Here is a 20306-nt window from a genome sequence, read left to right on the forward strand (position 1 = left end):
GTATTTTAGCAAATAGGAGCATGGGCCACTTTGTCGCTTAGCCAACTATGTTATACATAGATTAAGTAGTATGAACGGTTAACTATTAAATACTGTAGTTTGAAAACATTCTGGAGATGGGAGTCTTTACTTATAGAAAAGGTTAAAATGAAGCTAAAAAAGGTAAAGTAATCAAGTTGTAGAGACACTGATAAATTGGTAAATACCTTTTTTTGGTGTACAAGATGCTTTCTTATTTAAAATGCACCCCTTAATTTTTTTTTAATTTTTAAAATGATTAAGCCATCCACTGCTAGCTTAAAATTCGTTACCTTGGTGTGCAGAAGTGTCCTCACCCGAGCATCTAAAATCGAGATCCTTCTTCAATTTCTCCTCTTGTTTCCTTGTAATGTCACTGGAAATTGGCGTATTCTTGGGCAAGCCATGTAAATACTGCTCTATCTAGTTGGTTATCTTGGGCAGTTTTTAGGTGCTTCCTTTCCAGACCTTCACTTTCATCCAGTTCAACTAGCATTGATTGTAATTTATCCTCATCTTTGATCCACCTTCTTAATGTTGATTCCCCCACGCCTAGTTCTTTTGAGACCTTTGCTTGGCTCATTCTTGATTTCAGTCTGTCCAAAGCTTCCAATTGTTCTTTGACTTTCATTTCCGTGGCTGTGATCTACTTGCCATCACGTCAATAGTATTTTAATATTAATGCTAACAATTTTTTAATTGTTTAGAAAATGTCAGCGCAGAGTTGGTGTTTCTAAAATACAACTAGTGAGACAACTTAAGCTTAGTCTATACTGTACACAATTTAGAAACGAGATTAAAATAGGCGGAAGAGATGAGAATGCCTAATGGGACCATGGACAGGCATATACATTTACCCCTGCGTTCTCATTGTTGCACATTTGTTCCACCACTTCAATACATGCACATTTGTACAGACAATGTACTGTAGGTACATAATTTGATACAAGCCACATTTTAAGAACCGAGGCGCCGACCACGGATGGTTTTGTAACAACTTTAAACTGGCAAGGCGGCAGCAGGTTAGTCAACGACGAAGTTAGACTGAACTCTTCTTTTTGATAAATTAGTCATGGTTATAAATACGAAGGCCATTTTTATTATAACGGCCGTTGAAAATTAGCTACCACCTTGCATATGGTTTTGTTATGTGCAAAACGAATTTAAAAATTTTAAATGGTTTTAAAATATTAACAGATTTAAACTGTCAGTGTTATAACTTTAATTAAGGCTTGCAGACAAGACTGTTTTTTATTCAATGAAAATTGGAATGAAAGTTTAAAAATGCTGTAAAGGCGTTCAGCTTTGTGTTTCGACTTTCCAAGGCAGGCTTGTAAAAACATACATACTGAATATGTATGCAGTAATTATTAAATGTATAAACTGGGTTTAAACAGAATAAAAGTATGTTGTAGACAAGACAGAAAACCATTTTTGCTTTACCATGTTATATCCGAATTCGTGTTATATCGGATCGCATTATATCGGGATAGAGGTGTATTATAATTTGATTACTTCAACCTAGCGAGTCCTTTATTGAATGTATCTTTTAAAAATATTTTTCAGTATTCATCAACATACATTTAAAAATTACATTTCAGTACCTAAGTGTATTTTTGATAAGTAAATTTTTACTTGACAGAAGTATACAGTATGTGATTGAAAATCCTGTATAAATCCAAGATCACGTATTGTTTTCGTTTGAATTTTTCTCAGTGACTGGTAGCACATTAAAGACTCCCAACACCTTACTTCAACCTGTCTTGAAGATCTGGGGGCATTATATCTTCTCCAAAATACTTCTAATCAGTTCCCTGCAGTATGATATTTGAAAAGAAATTCTATGTTTCTCATTCTTTTCCCCCAGACAAGTTTTTCTACTCAATGTGATTCCTCCACCATATTAAAAGTTAAAGAAATATGATCTATTTTAGAAAGAATAGTGGTATAGTGCACACCTTCTGTATATTCCAGTAACACTGATGTGGCCAGATTACTACCAGATTCAGATGTGCTATCTTACTAGGTCAGGGTTGAGTTGGGTACATAAATGAACAAAGGAGGAACACATAGGAAGTAAGAGATGCACATTGTTACCAAGAAAGTTGCTGATATTTTTTTAATCTGGTCCAGACTAATGAAATTTATGTTTTTTAAAGATTTTTCACCAGGATTTGCAAGGGGTGATGTTTTCAGGAGTGTAAATACAGAATTTCACACAGCTCTGATCTTGAACCCAGTCTTTCAAAGTTATTATCAAGAACTTTGTGGCCTGAATCTCACTTAACCTTTTAGCAGATCTCTTACATAAGTTATATTATTTTATAAGAAAAATCTGGCCCTGATGATGTGAAACCAAAGTAGCATCTACTCGTGAGCAAAGTGATTAGCACATTAGGGCTTATATTTAGGCTCTGTGTTGGTATTTCAGTTAAATGTATACACCCATACACATAAGTTCTTCTTCGAGTGATTGCTCACATCCATTCCAGTTAGGTGTGCGCGCCGTGCGTGCACGTTCGTCGGAAACTTTTTACCCTAGCAACTCCAGTGGGCCGGCAGGTCGCCCCCTGGAGTGGCGCCGCCATGGCGCTCAATATATATCCCTGCCGGCCCACCCGCTCCTCAGTTCCTTCTTACCGCCGTGTCGGTCGTTGGAACTGTGGAGCGCGGCATAGCTGTCCTCCACGTCCCTAGCTCTCCTTGTTATCTCTCGTTATTGTTATAGTTGTTAGTTAGATCGTTAAATATAGTTAGTAAGTAATTAAGTGTAAATAGTGTTGTAAATAGTTGTTCGCCGGGGGCTGTAGCCCTTCCCGGCACCCGGCACCGGGCTCATGCCTGGTTCGCCGGGCTTTAAGCAGTGTGCGGCCTGTAAGAAGCCTATGCCTACCAGCGACCCCCACGACGCGTGCCTGAAGTGCCTGGGGGAATCGCACAGATCGGACAAGTGCTGCATCTGCAAGGCTTTTAAGCCCAGGACAAAAAAGGAGAGAGACCAAAGACTCCGGACTCTCCTCATGGAGGCGGCACTTGACCCGGCGGCTTCGCAGGCCGTGATCTCGGCGCCGGCACCGGATCGCACCGGCACCGGGAAGACTCCCCGGCACCGACCTTCTCCGGCACCGGGTGCAGAGCCAAGACCGTCAGCGTCTGCCACTCCAGCCAGGCAGACCCGACTGGAGCGCCCGGCCTTGACATCGGCCGCGGCGCCGCTGGCACCGTCAACTCCGGGCCCGGTGGGTCCGTCGAGTCCGGTGCCGCCAAGCTCCCCCATAAGATCTGGGGTTGAGATATTGGTCCCATCCACGCCGGAGACCTTCGCCTCGGCACGGGACCTTATTGCCTTGACAGAGCCGACTCAGCTGCCACCCCCGGTACCTCCGGTGCGGGTCGCATCTAGAGGCAAGCCCATGATGTCGGCACCGTCTCGGGACTCGCGCTCGCGGTCCAGGTCCCGACGTCACGGCAGGTCAAGATCCCATCGCCGCTCGCAGTCCCGGCACCGCTCCCCTCGGCGGTACCGGTCGCACTCGCGGCACCGATCGACCTCCAGACGGTCGCGGTCTGACTCCAGCCGCCGATACCGGCACCGTGACTCCAGGAGCCAGTCCCGCCGTCACTCGCCGCACCGGTCGACCTCCCGGCACCGAGCTGGTGGCAGGTCCCGGTCCCGGTCGACCTCCCGGCACCGCGTCGGTGGCAGGTCCCGGTCCCGATCCCGGCACCGAAGCGGCGGCCGGTACCGGTCCAGATCCCGGCACCGAGACAGAACCCAGTCCCGGTCCCGATCCAGGCACCGCTATGACTCCCGGTACCGATCCCCAGCACCGAGAAGATCGTCGCTGCCGACCCGCGCAGACCCTTACCAGCCAGGGTCGGCCCCGCCGTGGCCTTCTAGGCAGCCGTCGGTGTCTTCACAAACGGACAGCGGGTATGCGCTGGGCACCGACCGGCAGGCGGCGCTCTTTCAAGACCCGCCGCAACAGGACCAAGGCCCGCAGCAGTGGGGGTTTTGGACCCCATGGGCATACCATCAAGCCCAGGGCCCCCAACAGCTTCCTGATAGCCCTGCGACGGCGGAGCACAGGGTGCCGGAGGCCTCGTTGTCTCGCCCCCCTCCCTCCCCGGATGGAGAGGAAGGGTCCAAGCAGCAAGACTCCGCTCTGGCTCCTGAGGCAGAGGCGAGGGCCGAGGGGGACCCCCCATTGGACACTTTCTTGCCGGGGGTCTCCTCATCCTCCTCCCCTGATGAAGCGGTGGCTGGCATCTCCTCCAGTAGCCCCCCCCCCGCTGGATCTCAGGGCACACCAAGACCTCCTTAGGCGAGTAGCTCAGAATCTGAGCCTACAAGCCGAGGAGGTCTCGGAGATCGAGGATCCGATTGTCACCATCCTCTCGTCAGATGCTCCCACCAGGGTCGCCCTACCCTTCATAAGGACGATCCAGGCCAACGCCAATACCATCTGGCAGTCACCGGCCTCCATCTCCCCTACGGCGAGGGGCGTCGAGAGGAAGTACATGGCCCCCTCTAAAGGCTATGAGTACCTCCATGTCCACCCGACACCGTGTTCCCTGGTGGTACAGTCGGTGAATGACAGGGAGCGTCATGGGCAGGAAGCTCCAGCCCCCAAATCCAGGGAGGCCAGGCGTATGGACCTCCTTGGACGCAAAGTATACTCGGCTGGGGCGCTGCAGCTCAGGGTTTCGAACCAACAAGCCCTGCTCAGCAGGTACGCGTTCAACTCATGGGTGGCAGCGGACAAATTTAAAGAGCTGCTGCCACAAGACGCCCGCCAAGAATTTGCGGCCATCCTAGATGAGGGCAAGAAGGTTGCGCGTACATCATTGCAAGCTTCTTTGGACGCTGCAGACTCGGCTGCCCGCACCCTCGCCTCGGGGGTAACGATGCGCCGTATCTCCTGGCTGCAGGTCTCTGGCCTTCCTCCGGAGCTCCAACATACCATCCAGGACCTCCCGTTCGAAGGCCAGGGCCTGTTTTCGGAAAAGACAGACCCCAGACTTAAGAGTCTAAAGGACAATCGGGTCATTATGCGCTCCCTCGGGATGCACACGCCGGGAACGCAGCGCAGACCCTTCCGGCCACAGCAGCAACAGCAGCGCAGGCCATACCCCCAGTTCCGCCAACGGCAGGACCTCAATAGGCGCCGTGGCAGGAATGGAAGGCGTAGGCATTCGGGGAACCAAGGGGGGCAGAATCAAGGCTCCTCTAAGCCCCCGCCTGGACCCAAGCCTTCATTTTGAAGGTGCGCCCGAGGGCGCAGTAACAGTTTCCCCCACGGATCCTTCCCCCCCGTTTTCCAACCGCCTTTCGTTTTTCCTCCCGGCGTGGACCCAAATAACATCGGACCGCTGGGTCTTACTCACGGTGCAGACAGGATACCGCCTGCAGTTTATATCATTTCCTCCTTCCCACCCCCCTTCCTCGTCCCTTTTCAGGGACCCCTCTCACAAGCAATTCCTTCGGCAGGAGGTACAGACGCTCCTCAGCAAAGGAGCTATAGAGGCGGTTCCGGAAAACGAGAAGGGCAAGGGGTTTTATTCCCGCTACTTTCTGATCCCCAAGGCCAAGGGAGGCCTCAGGCCTATCCTCGACCTGCGAGAGCTCAACAAATACCTGGTGAAGCTGAAGTTCCGCATGGTATCCCTGGGGACCATTATCCCATCCCTGGATCCGGGAGACTGGTACGCCGCCCTCGACATGCAGGACGCTTATTTTCACATTGCCATTTGGCCACTCCACAGACGTTTCCTTCGTTTCGTGGTGGGCCCCCTTCACTACCAATTTGCAGTCCTCCCATTTGGCCTTTCTACGGCCCCGAGGGTATTTACAAAATGCATGACAGTCGTTGTGGCACATCTTCGGCGCAGTCGTATCCACGTGTTCCCTTACCTAGACGATTGGTTAATTCGGGGCACGTCGGAACTGCAAGTTTGCAGCCACGTCCGTGTGATCACCGGCCTGTTTGCTACCTTGGGCCTCATGATCAACATGGACAAGTCCACCCTGATCCCCACGCAGAGGGTGGAGTTCATCGGGGCCGTCCTGGACGCCACCGTGGCCAGGGCTCTTCTGCCGTTGCCGAGGTTCCAGGCATTGTCGGCGATCGTTCAACGACTACGGGCAGCCCCCTTGACATCAGTGCGGACATGTCTAACCCTGTTAGGCCACATGGCAGCATGCACGTTTGTGACCGGTTATGCTCGGCTCCGCATGAGGCCCCTCCAGTTGTGGCTCATCGAACATTACCGGCCGGCAAGGCAGCCGCTAGACATGCTGATCACTATCCCCCAAGGGGTGTTAGATTCTCTCGACTGGTGGCTAGACCAGTCCGTAGTGTGTGCGGGGCTCCCTTTCCACCCACCTCAGCCCTCGGTGTCCCTGACAACGGATGCCTCAGATCTCGGCTGGGGGGCCCACCTGGGAATCCTGAGAACGCAGGGCCTGTGGTCCCCGCAGGAGGTGAGGTTGCACATCAACATGCGGGAGTTGAGAGCGGTCCGCCTTTCTTGTCAAACGTTCTGTCACCAGCTTCGAGGTCTTTGTGTCGCGGTGTTTACCGACAACACGACGACCATGTACTATATCAACAAGCAGGGCGGCACCAGATCCTCTCCCCTGTGTCACGAGGCGATGCGACTCTGGGACTTTTGTGTAGCCCACTCCATTCACCTCACGGCTTCCTTCCTCCCCGGAGTATGGAACACGCTGGCGGATCGCTTGAGTAGATCCTTCCTATCGCACGAGTGGTCCCTTCGCCCGGACGTCGCTCTCTCCATCTTCCAGAGGTGGGGTTATCCCCGTGTGGACCTCTTCGCGTCCGGGGGGAACAAGAAGTGCCAGGCATTCTGCTCCTTTCAGGGCAGGGAGCCCGGGTCGATAGCGGATGCCTTCCTTATTCCGTGGACGACCCACTTGTACTACGCGTTTCCCCCGTTTCCTCTGGCTCACAGGGTCCTTCTGAAGGTGCGCAGGGACAGGGCTCGTGTGATCATGGTAGCCCCGGCGTGGCCCAGGCAACATTGGTACCCCATGCTGCTGGACCTGGCCATAGCCAACCCAGTTCCCCTGCCCCTTCACCCGGACCTAATTACCCAGGAGCACGGGACTCTCTGTCACCCGGACCTGCAGTCGCTGCACCTAGCGGCGTGGTTCCTGCGTGGCTGACCGGCTCTGAACTGCGCTGCTCCACACCGGTGCGGGAGGTGCTTTTGGGCAGCAGGAAGCCTTCCACGAGAGCGACATACTCGGCCAAGTGGAAGCGTTTCTCCTGTTGGTGCAGAGGTCTCCGCCCTATGGAAGTTTCGGTGGCCAATATCTTAGACTACGTTTGGTCCCTCAAACAACAGGGTCTGGCGATATCGTCGTTGCGGGTCCACCTGACAGCTATCTCCACCTTTCACCCGGGTGGGGATGGTCGCTCTGTTTTTTCTCACCCGACGGTGTCTAGATTCCTTAAGGGGCTGGAACGTTTATACCCTAACGTCCGACTCCCTGCTCCAACCTGGGATCTTAACCTGGTGTTGTCTCGGCTCATGGGGCCCCCCTTTGAGCCGTTAGCTACTTGCTCCCTACTTTATCTCTCTTGGAAGACTGCCTTTTTAGTAGCTATCACCTCAGCTAGGCGGGTGTCGGAACTCCGGGCTCTTGTGGTAGACCCCCCGTATACAGTCTTCCACAAAGATAAGGTGCAGCTGAGGCCACACCCTGCCTTTCTCCCCAAGGTAGTCTCGACCTTCCACATCAACCAAGAGATATTCCTTCCGGTTTTTTTCCCGAAACCTCACTCTTCAGGCAGGGAGCAGCAGCTCCACTCGCTTGATGTCCGTAATGCTCTCGCGTTCTATGTGGAGAGGACCAAACCCTTCCGCAAATCCCCCCAGCTTTTCGTGGCGGTAGCGGACCGCATGAAGGGGCTTCCTATCTCCTCCCAGAGGTTATCCTCATGGGTAACGTCCTGTATCAGGACCTGCTGTGACTTGGCCCACGTCCCTACGGGCCGGGTGACTGCGCATTCTACCAGGGCGCAGGCGTCGTCGCTGGCTTTCCTCGCCCGTGTGCCCATCCAGGAAATCTGTCGGGCAGTGACCTGGTCATCGGTCCACACCTTTGCTTCCCACTACGCCCTGGTCCAGCAGTCAAGAGAGGACGCGGCCTTCGGATCTGCAGTGCTCCATGCCGCGACTTCTCACTCCGACCCCACCGCCTAGGTATGGCTTGGGATTCACCTAACTGGAATGGATGTGAGCAATCACTCGAAGAAGAAAAGACAGTTACTCACCTTTGTAACTGTTGTTCTTCGAGATGTGTTGCTCACATCCATTCCACACCCGCCCTCCTTCCCCACTGTCGGAGTAGCCGGCAAGAAGGAACTGAGGAGCGGGTGGGCCGGCAGGGATATATATTGAGCGCCATGGCGGCGCCACTCCAGGGGGCGACCTGCCGGCCCACTGGAGTTGCTAGGGTAAAAAGTTTCCGACGAACGTGCACGCGCGGCGCGCACACCTAACTGGAATGGATGTGAGCAACACATCTCGAAGAACAACAGTTACAAAGGTGAGTAACCGTCTTTTGTATGTGCTTGTTTAGCATTGAGTCCCCAGAGTTCTTTAAAGAATTGTAGAAAAACAAATATAAAGTAGTCCTATGTTTAGGTATAAAGATAACAAAATATGAAATTGAAAGAACTGTTCATATTTAAGTCATGTGCAATCTTGAATCATGCTCTGCCTCTTCCACTCACACTCACGTTCTCCCTATATTAGCTTTTTACCATAAATAAGTTTAAATCTGTACATTTAGAGTAACTGGCAGTTGAAGATCTGGGATGATTTTAATGGAGTTTTCCCATAGGGCATCTAAAATTGGAAAATGTTCAGAAGGGATTTTTTTAAAAAAGCCTAATATTTGAGAGAAAGTTTTGATGGGAAGTTAGAATCTTAGTCTCATAGACTTTAAGGTCAGAAGGGACCATTATGATCATCTAGTCTGACCTCCTGCACAGTGCAGGCCACAGAGTCTCACCCATCCATTTCAATAACAAACCTCTAACCTATGTCTGAGTTATTGAGGTCCTCAAATTGTGGTTTGAAGACCTCAAGCTGCAGAGAATCCTCCAGCAAGTGACCCATGCCCCATGCTGCAGAGGAAGGCGAAAAACCTTCAGGGCCTCTGTCAATTTGCCCTGGAGGAAAATTCCTTCCCGACCCCAAATATGGCGATCAGTTAAACCCTGAGCATGTGGGCAAGACTCAGCAGCCAGCACCCAGGAAAGAATTCTTTGTAGTAACTCAGATCCCATCCCATCTAACATCCCAGCACAGACCACTGGGCATACTTATCTGCCGATAATCAAAGATCAATTGCCAGATTAATTGCCAAAATTAGGCTATCTCATCATACCATCCCTTCCTTAAACTTATCAAGCTTAGTCTTAAAGCCAGATATGTCTTTTGCCCCCACTACTCCCGTTGGAAGACTGTTCCAGAACTTCACTGCTCTAATGGTTAGAAACCTTTGTCTAATTTCAAGTCTAAACTTCGTAGTGTCCAGTTTATATGTTCAGTGTTCAGACCGAGTGAAAAGATGACTTATCCAATTACTAGCTTTACAAGTTCAACCTGGGTACTAACAGTCAGTGTGTGATTTACACATGATCAGCAGTAAAGATTCTGAAATTGGAAAGAAACAGCAATTTTGTGGATACAGAGAGAATATTGCTATATAGCTTACTCTTCCACTATTATGTTAGCTCAGCAACTTTGATAGTAATTGTGTTTCAATAAAGATGCCAGATGGGCAGATTTCTCATTCCTGGGTTTTGTGCTCCCTATCATAATAACGTAGGGTGAACTCCCTAAGTTCTGTAGTTTTTGTAGTTCCTAAAGGCAAAGAGAGTGTGTTTGGATGCAAGCCACCTCACCTTCCCGTCTCCACTGGTGGTTGCATATTACCCAGGAGTCTGTAGTTCTTTTCTAGTCAGCTCTTTCTTGACTACATTCATCAAAGGAACTTTGTTCTCTCGTCACTGCTCCAGGTGGTAGCCTGCTCAGTGTGGATCATACTTCAATTATCTTTTTGTGTTTGTTAAATTTTTGACTGTAAAATTTTTCAGTATCTCTTTTCTTGCTCTTAGTTTGGGAACTTCAGTTCCATAAGTAGGCGTTTATTTCTATTAGATGCTTCGGTGCTTTAATTTCATCATTTTGTCCTTGCTTTAGCATTTTTGCATTAATATCTGTTGTTTCATTACTTTGATACTTGTTGCCTTGCTGCTGCTTCACCTTTTTTCACCCTTTTTTCTCCAAAGCTTCCTTAAATCTTTTTGGCTCCGGTCTGCATTTCAGAGTTCACTAAATCCCAAAGCTACTTGCATTAAGTAGTGTTTTTTCTGTTTTTCAAAATATTGTCCACTGTCTTTACCCTTAAGGAGCTAGAAAGATCACTTAATGGAGTCAATGTCCATGAGGCAGAAAAATATCAGTAATAGAGAAGTTTGTTTGCTGTGCCAGGGTGGTAGATTAAGGCATCATGGGGATTGCCTTCAAGTCTTCCTCAGACTGACTGACAGAGTTTATCTGAAGAGAAATTCTCAAACCGTAAGTCTTAGTTTTCTTCAGCTGCTGATGTTAAAAATCTGTGTCAGCACCACTGACGTGCCCTGAACTTCATGCTGAGTCCCTAATAATCTTGGGGTCTTTGTGCCTGAAAATTGGTGGTACTGAGCTCCTGCTCATTGGATAAGGTATTGCCTCTGAATAAGAAGCATTGGCAGGAGGCTAGAGATAGCCAGCTGACCTCTTGTGCTTCACTGATGAAGCTCCCAACTCCAGGCAGCTTTACATTCAGATATCCATGGTTCCCTTTTGTTTCCAGGACTTGAGGTTGAGATGGAGCTAGGAATCATGAGTGGCAGTATTTGGCTCCTTCAGATGTCGAAGTACTGCTTTCAGTGGTTCCCTCTAATGTTGTACCATGAATTGTCAGATTTCTTGATGCAACCTGAACTTATTTTTGTACTGTTTTGGCATCTCTGGTGTCAGTGCTCTTTGTGCAGTGTGTTGATGCATCCCAGTGTGGTGTTGACACTTCAGACCAAACCATCATATCACCTGCTCAGTTCTTCAGCATTTGGGTGGGGCAGGGTGGTGTAATTGTCATCTGGATTCTGAGGAACTGGAGATCTCATCTGATAGCAAATACATACCAGCATGGAGAAGCAGCAGGATAGTGACCTCATATCAGGACTACTAGCACACTCTTAAAAAACTGTCTCAGTAGGCTAAATGTTGAGATAGGGCAAGTCCAGGAATTTTCAAGGACTTTGATACGTGGGCCAGAAACCCAAGTCCAGTAGGGCTGCATTTTCCTTGCTATCTGTCTTACAGCTGCTGGTGATGGAAATGTGACAAGCAACTTACACCACTGCTCCATTTTTGGAGACAGTTGTGGAAAAGTATATCTTTCCAATGAGTGACACCAGTCATGTGTTCCTCCCTTCCTACAAGAACCTGGTGACCAAAGCAACTATAGTTAGAGCAAAAACCAGTCAAACACATGGCACCAGGCCCCAGAAACCTCAGGCTCAGAGATGGAATTAATATGGACAAGAAAATTATAAATTGGCAGGTGTAGCCTTTTTGTATTGTGGTCTATTGGGCCTTCAAAGCCAATGTGCAAGGTCATGCTTTGGAAAAATGTGTCTGTCCTTGTGGAGTCCTTTTGCAAGGGCAAATGCCAGAATTGCATCATTTTCAGACAGTCATTGATGTGGATAATAGTAAGTAGCCTAAGTTAAAGGAATGGATGACTGTACGCTTGCTTTGTAGCTAGCTGCCAAATAGGTGCTGAATAGAACCTCTTAGAGGAATGGGTGGGGACTCCTATAGAGAAGGTAAGAGTTGAAGGCAACCCTGTTTTTTCTGTATTTTGTGATTGCATCCATTGGGCCTTCTCACAAGGGAAGGAGGGGAAAAGGAGAGCAGTGCCCCCATTAAAGAGGCAATTTGGGAGCTTGTTATCCCCAATGGCCACTGGTTGCCTGATTCTCCTTTCAATTGGGAGTGCACATGTTCCCCTTCTTGGACAGATGCCTGGTCAAAGACACAATTTAAATAATTCCGTCTCACTACTGGTTAGTTTGAGTAGCTTATGATGCTCCCTAGTGGCTTCAGTTCCTCAGCAAACAATGAGAGAATGTACGAGCCCTGCTAGACATGGCTCAGCTGAATGCTTTTTTTTGGCTCAGGGCAGGATCCCAGACAGCCCCAATTCAAGAAAGCATAAGCAGTGGAACAGCTCAGACCATGCTGTGAATATTGGATCTCATGGCTGCAACTGTGTTATTAGTACCCTGGACAGTTCCCATATGAAGCAAGTTCATTTGATCCCAAGATCCCACTGAAGTATGCATCGCAGGGACTCATGCATCACATTTGGGTGACATGATCATAGTGGCAGTCTAGCAACCTATTGCCAGTTAGGAATTGACTTGCAAATACTTCTCTTCCAAACTGTAGTGAAAAATGGATACAGCCAACCTGTGCTGCTGAGCCTACATTCAGGGACTCCATATTTAGGAAGTTGGTCTCTCACGAAACAACAGTTGCACATTATTCTTGTGAAGAGGAGCGTGGTCCTGCACACATTAGGCACTTTCAGAGATCTGCTAGCTATGAAGGTAGTGCTGATTCAAATGCACTTTGATCCTCACATTCTATATGCACAGGTAGGACGATAGTGGATCATGCCTTGATATTGAGAAGCCCTGAAGGTGTGGGAATAGTGGGTGCAGCCCCACCAACATTTTTGGTCTCCATGTGCCTGGCAGGAAAGCAGAACCCAGTCATGAACTGCCTCAATCTTGGATACCTCCTCACAAGTCAGAATGATGGATCTCATTTCCCTCCAGTGTGGATACTCCTTGCTACTGACCTGAACAAGGAGCTATTGTTTTCTGCCCACAGCACTGATAAGATAACCTCTCCCAACTATTTTTTTTTTAAATTCTGTCAACCTTCATAATTCGAGGGATAAGCTAACTTCTGACTAGAGAGGATTTGGAAGAATTGCCTTCTGCGGAAAGGTTATTATGTAATTGCCCATTATTCTTCCTAACTTTTCAAGGTTTTCTCTTCAACCATGAGGGTTAGAAATCTATTGGTTTTTAAAATGAAAACTGAGATTCTCATGTATTCAGATAACTCCAGTTCCTGGAATTTAAAGAAAAAACACCAAATATCACAATAATCTCAAAATCATGAAAGTTGGAAAAATTGCATTGTCATTTTAATAAAGAGAAGGGGGTAAACTGAGCCAGAAATAAAATGCAATAACTAAATCTTGTTGGAAAGTGCTGAGCAAATGTTTGTGGTATTTAAAAGACAGGATATTGGACTAGACGGACCAGTGGTTTGATTTAATGTGTTAGTTCCTGTGTTCCTAAGAGACTGTGGTGGCAAGTGTGCCTTGTCCATCCACTTGGGAAGGATGTTCCTCTATGCCTTTCCACCAGTACCTCTGGTAGTTAAAATCCTGTCAGAACTCAAGAGGCAGATGTTCAGTGATCCTAATAGCCTTTGCTGGCCCTGAGAAGTATGGTCTCAAGAGTTGCAGATTGCTAAAGCTGTTTCCATCAGGTTTAGTCTGGCTTTGGGTGATTTATCTGGACCAGGATACCGTACTCCATCCCAACTTCACAGCCCTCACTGATGTTTTTTAGTAGAGCTTCATCAGCATACTGTCTCTGAGGAGGAGAACTGTGTCATACTGGCCTCTTTGAAACCATTTGTTAGAGGACTTAAAATTTGTGAGAGGTAAAAGTTCAATGATGTAGTAGGCCCACATTGAATCCTTTAAATTCCTCAGTCCCCACTAATTAAACCTGCTTAATCGTCTTTCTGAGAATAATTTAAATACCACAGTAACTGCATTCAGCTTCATTTGGCAGACTTTGCAGCTTCTCAAGATTCTGGTTGAAAGGTAAACCAGTTTCTCTGCATCCCTTATTGTAAGTTTTTGAGAGGCTTGACACTACTGAAATCCCCATCAAAAAGTTCATGGTGTAATAGGATAGTGATATGGCCTTGACAAAGCCAATGAAAGTTCTGTGAGCTCAAAAAAGGTCAGTGATTAGATTCCTGGGTCTCATGTGCCACTTGTGTTGCTAGAGGGAGAGGAGGATGATGCCCTAGCCAACTACGGCTGCCTTTAGGGACCAAAAGTCTTAGAGCTTGGGGAGTGGTGTCTGTCTTGTGCTACAATGCACAAGTGAGAATTCTGCCAAAATTGTATCTTCAGAGAAGCAGAATTACAATATAAGTAATCCTGCCTTATAAGGTTCCCCGCACTTTTTACGATGACACTTGGGCTGCTGTACGGCAATATTGCTAGAATATTTAAAGCTCAATTAAAACATATACTGAAAGTAAGGTTATTAACCATAGAAACATCTTTTTTTGTCAAAATAAAATGTGATTCAGACATGTAAGGGTTCATTGTTGAATGGGATATGGAGATTTAGCCATTCAACTCTGTTGGCATATCAGTGAGAGTAGATCCCACGTATTGCATTGAAAACTCATCTTAAGTCAGCAAGAGTAGAAACTATAAGGGAGTAATGATCTGTTTCGATGATCTTTTTAACTATTCTTATTCAGTGCTAAATTTTTTTGCTTTGTTGATTTGGCAGATCTTTTATATTACAGTAGAAGGTGGGATTTCACTTTACTTTGGTGTTTCTCAAACTGTGGTCTATGACAAAGTTGCTAGTGATCTATGAGACCCAGCTAGTCACGTGATGCGCTCTCTTCCTTTTTCCAGCTGGTTAGCTGCATTAAAAGATGGCTAAAATAAGTTACACACTTTCCTAATACTACTTTTCTGTGTTGGAAAAAATTAAGCAATTGCTGTTTTTGCCATAGGGATGTTATGTGAACACAAATTAAAGGAGATATGGCCTTGTAATTGAAAATAGGAAAGGAAATTGTTTCTAAGACAATAGTTTCTCTGTTAGAACATGGTATACACCATGAAAAAGTTTGAGAAATCAAATATTAGTTTATTACAGAACTACAATTTGTATGGGACATTTCTAATGACATCTTACCAACATGGCCTGGCAATCCTGAACTGACAATGTGGACAATGAAAATTAACTTAATGTGTAAGTGAAACAGCTCTTTGTCAAACTTAATCCTTGTTTTTCTGAGAATGTCAGAATTTTCCAATCAGTACTTAGGATTAATTATCTGTAAAACTACATTCTTAAAATAATATTTTGTTTGCTGTAGTAAAAGTTCATTCTGAAAGTAACATTACACTGTGACTTACAGCTTTATTTAATTCACTTGCACTATTTTTGTTTAAACACTTTTCACATGTGAAACCACAGACCTAGGAGTCTACAAGACAAATTTCAGCTCAGTATGTTTTAAAAATCAAAGGGCTAGATTCTGATACCATTACTTACATTAAGTAGTACCTTACTTCCCAGGTAATCTCCTTGATTTCCATAGAATTATACATGGAGTAAAGTAGAAAGGGATTCAAAATCTGGGCCAAAATTACTAAATGTCTCGAGTAAGTATTTTACCATTATTAAAAGAAAGATAATTGTTCATTTATATTAATGCATGTGTTTCATGTTTTTTTTCCCCCAGATCTTCCTCAGAACTGTGATCCTAACATTCCCCTAGTTGCTCAGGAATTAATGAAAAAGATGATCCGTCAGTTTGCAATTGAATACATTTCAAAAAGTAGCAAAATTCAAGAGAATAGAAATGGTTCATCATTTGAACCAAGTCTGATATGTAAAAATATCCAAATGAACCAAACGGAAAACTCCCTTCAGGAAGAACAGGATAGCCCTCTAGACCTCACTGTGAATAGAACTCAAGAACAGAAAACTCAGCAAGGTAAATCTTTTGTTTCTGTTTTTTTTAATATGCTGCTGTTTTGAAATTGTTTTCATGTAGAATTGTCTTATTATCCAAATCTGAACAATCAAAAATAATCACTATTTTTAAATGTTTGTCTATCCAAAGTAGCATTCAGTACATTAAAATAAATTGAAGATTATTAAAATCCATGTGTAAAAAAATCAGTTATTTCATGATTGATTTTTCTGTATTTTTTCCGCATTAACAAATGTTTCTCTAAACAGCCACAGAAATCTCATGGGAAAACTTTGAAAAAATTATTTCAAAAAACTTTTTTGTTTGTGTGCCATATGTCCCTAAAAGCTAAATATTCCCACTCCTGGATCCATCCACTCAGTGACTGGTGGCAATTCAGCAACCTTTGGAACACTAAAGCTCTTAAACCACCTCACCAATGGGCAGCATAAACCTGTTGAAGTGTGATCTACTGCTTGCTTCCCTCATTTACTTTTTGTACTGTTAACAGGATGGAAGTACATATTACACCTATTTGATTGCTAAGAAAGCGAGGAGACCAGTTTATGATAACTTTATTGAAGAAATGAGTTTTAAGAAGCGTGAAAGGGAGGGAGAGAAGATACTGGTGCATAAGTGGATGGTATTCCAAGCATAGAGGGCAGTATGAAAGGAGGCACAAAGTCCGAACAGGAAAAGGTGAAGGGAAAAGTAAGGATAGAAGTTTAGTAGACGTGTATGAGCAAATTTTAAATGGAGATTCTGTATATGTAGGGATGAGATATTGCAGAACCTTGAAAATAAGGACAACGAACTTGAATTTGTGTTTTTGGGTGTGTGTGGAGTGTTGTATGTTTTTTGTGTTTTTATTTTTTAGGATGCTAATAAAGGAAATTGGGTGGAATGATGGCATAATGATGGGAGGCGGTGGGATTTTGAATAGTTTGAAGGAAGCAGGAGATAGACAAGATGTTAGGATTGGTAATAAGTTCTTTTTGGATATTTGGCTCTTTATGTTCGAGCTGGCTGTGGAACATTAAGGAAATATCAGAGACAACTGAAGTTTCATGACTGGAGACCATGATGATATAGATATACAATTAACTATTTTATCAATCCCAGCCCCTTGTCTGGCTCTTTTCATTTTTTCCTGCCTAATTTATCGTATCTCTTCTTCCATTTTTACCTCCTTCTATCCTCACAACCTTTTTCTGTTGGTATTTTAATTTTTTTATTTTGGCGGGGGGAAGAGGGATGCTGATATAACTTTACAATTTAATAAGTTAACCTTTTCTCTCAGCATCGCAGTTTTAGTTTGTTTTTATAGACTTGTTAGGTTACCTTTATAGAAACAGTGGAAGAAGAGATCTGGGATATCCTTTTTTGCCTCTATCTGACTCTAGGTACTGCTTTCCTTCTAGTACAGTATAGTAAGAGCGGCTGTTTTAGGCTGAAGCTCTCAGTAAAAACTCAGTATTTTGTTGAGAGATGGGGGGATGGAGATATGAAGAGGGTGAATATAGTACCACTGCCTAAAGATGGTGGCACTAGTCAGAGTAGTTCCCTTGGGTCTCCAGGCCTGAATTTAGTCCAGCAGCAGTTTTGAGGGAAAGGTTGATGATTGTGCCATGTCATTTGCAACTCTGAGATTAGAGTCCCCTTGTGCATATGCATTAAGATGCAGTCTTTAATTATAGAATCGTCATCATCATCATACTGTTTTTTCCACATGGATGCACCTCCTCTCACTACCTATGCTCTGCTCCTCACCCTGTGTTCCATTCAAAATGCATTGTTCATTTCTCCTGGGCACTAGCAACCAGAAGCATTGAGAACACAGGAGAGGCAGACTCCCTCCTCTCATTTCCTATGCCAAACACCACGGTGGCCCCTGATTGCTGGGCAGAGCAATTGCAGGGAAAATCCTTCTCGCCACCTGCAGCCCTGGTGCAAGCCCAGTACAGACAGAATCTTCATTGACCGTTTCTACCAAACTTCAAGTCTCAAGTGAGTATGTGAACTGCAAGGTTTCTTTTTTGTTTTGTTTTGTTTTGTTTGTTTTTTTGGAGGCTTATAATTTGGCCAGATTTGAGTGGTTTTTTTCATGAGGGCAGCAGAAGGCATATTCCTGATACCAAGGCAGCACCACCTTATCCCATACCCTCCAGTTTCACATCCCTGCTCTAAAGCATGGAGATGCTAATGTCTTAGTGAAATGTTTATAAGAATTTTTCAAGATGAGCAAAACAACATAATTCTTTCCAGCCTTGTTATGAGAAACAACTTAACTTTTTTTGTGAAATACTCTAAAAACATTCAGCCATCCAGCATTGAAAATTCAGCCCAAATGGCTGAAGTTCAGCAAAGTTAAATGAAAGCAACTAATAGAAAGTGTTAGGCCATTTTAACTTTTGGCATTGCTACCGGTTCTGCCTGTAATATGACATGCACTTGCTCCAGGGAACTGTGCCAGGAATTGTGGGATAGATTCAACAATCTGTAGGCCCTGCAACACTTGCAGGCACTGTTATATGAGGATAGGCACATGGTGTACACATGAAGCAGGATGATCAATAAAGATAGATTATACTTTTGCTTCAGGTGCAATTTTTTAGTATAAATGCAGCCATAACGGACAACTAGGAGAGCTGGGAGTTGCCATGTTTGTCACAGAGGAGAATCACAAGGTCCTCCCCCAGTTGCTTTATCAAAGGAAGAGATTCAGAAGTAGACTCTGTGGAATCACAATACTGGAAGAATGTGCCTGTCAAGGCTGAATCTCCACTCTGTCACCCTGAGTAAAGAAGGTGGTGGCCGCCACTCCAGGTTTGTATTAAACTCCCAAGGTAGCAGCTTTTCTCTGACCTTGGCTTGGTAAATGCTGCCACCACCCAAATGCAAAAAAATACCCTGGACCCAGGATGGAGCACTTGGGAATTTCTCCCTGTGGGGAGGGAATTTCTCCCTCAAGCCCTTTTCCCCTTCCCCCTCTGGGGAAGAGCTGGGAAAGAAAACAAAGGAAATTAGCTGTTGCTACCAGCTAATCAAGCAACATGCACAAACCTCTTAGAACACCAACAATCCAGGCCTGTTCTTAAAAAAGGTCAATTTAACTAAAAACAAAAAGGAAGAAAATACATCTGGAACTTAGCCTTTTGCTAGATTTTAAAAGAGCAATTCCAAAAATTAAGCACTCAAAATAACTTTCTTTGGGGTTAGCTTAAAGGTTACAAGGAAACAAAAGCATCAGGTTAGCACAAAGGAGTTCACAAGCCTTAAAAAATTAACAAATAAACCTAATCGCATTTTTCTAAACATTCCTAATTTACTAGATATGATCTGATGGTTTTCATATCTGGTTCAAACTTTACACAGCATTCCTGCTGCCTGTCTCTTCAGCCTAGAGAGAGCGACAGACCAAGGGAATATTTATTTCCCAATTTTAAAAAGTTCTAGCCTTCCCATTGGCTCTTTTTGTCAGGTGGCCACTTTTTTCCTTCTTTACCTGGGGGACCTTTTAAACCCTTTACAGGTAAAACAAGTAGAGAACAGCTACCAAGAGGGATTTTACAGCTAACTGGCTGTCTGGGTGTCCATGAAAGGGAGCTTACCCCACCCACACACTTCATTTATCTCACACACTCCAAATCACAGATGGTGCTGGCCAGCCTGGTTCAGGTCAGGTTCACACCAGCTGGGATTTCTTCCTGGAGGTTTAGAAAACAGAGTTAATAAGATGCATACACCTCCAATTTTATTAATAATTATTATTATATGAAGAATTAAACAGTACTTTTTATATTTCAAGGACTGCACTGACTTAGAATGCAGGGGCATTTTTACCTGGCTGATTGTGGGAAACCTTCCCTGGAGAGTGCGTCAGGCACTTTGTTAGAGGCTCCTGAAATGTGTTGTATTGTAAAATTAAAGTCTTAAAGAGCTGAACTCCACAGAAGAAGTTTTCTGTTAGTCTCTTTTACTATGTGAAGCCACTTCAGCGCAGCATGGTCAGTCTGCAGGTGGAACCGCCATTCCCAAATACATGGGCATAGCTTATCCAGAACATACACAATGGGGTAACATTCTTTTTCTGAGACTGACCAGTGGCTTTCCTTCTCAGAACGTTTTTTGCTGAGAAACACAACAGGATGGAATTGTTGATCTAGTCCTTCTTGAATTAAAACTACTCCCACACCATGCTCAGACGCATCTGTGGTTACGATGAATGGTTGGTTGAAGTCCGGGGCCCTCAGTACAGGATCAGATGTAAGGGCCGCCTTAAGCTGGTTAAAGGCTTTTTGACACTTCTCAATCCACTGAACTGCATTTGGTTGTGTTTTCCTGGTCAGGTCTGTCACTGGGGTGGTAGTTTG

The 20306-nt window shown here is 45.4% G+C and overlaps 1 protein-coding gene across 14 annotated transcripts in view; it reads left to right on the top strand.

Annotated features, from left to right (window-relative positions):
- LCORL (ligand dependent nuclear receptor corepressor like) overlaps nt 1–20306 on the top strand; it is a 201461-nt gene that overhangs the window by 109667 nt on the left and 71488 nt on the right. For 12 of the 14 annotated variants that reach the window (XM_050947276.1, XM_050947272.1, XM_050947273.1 and 9 more), the window contains one exon: nt 15700–15954. In XM_050947276.1, coding sequence (XP_050803233.1) covers nt 15700–15954 — 255 coding nt within the window. Of the gene's footprint in view, nt 1–15699; nt 15955–17749; nt 17941–20306 lie in introns of all 14 variants that reach the window. The other 2 variants (XM_050947283.1, XM_050947282.1) reach the window with 1 other exon arrangement.

Source organism: Gopherus flavomarginatus, chromosome 3, assembly GCF_025201925.1.
Source record: "Gopherus flavomarginatus isolate rGopFla2 chromosome 3, rGopFla2.mat.asm, whole genome shotgun sequence".
In the NCBI taxonomy this organism is placed as follows: Eukaryota; Metazoa; Chordata; order Testudines; family Testudinidae; genus Gopherus; species Gopherus flavomarginatus.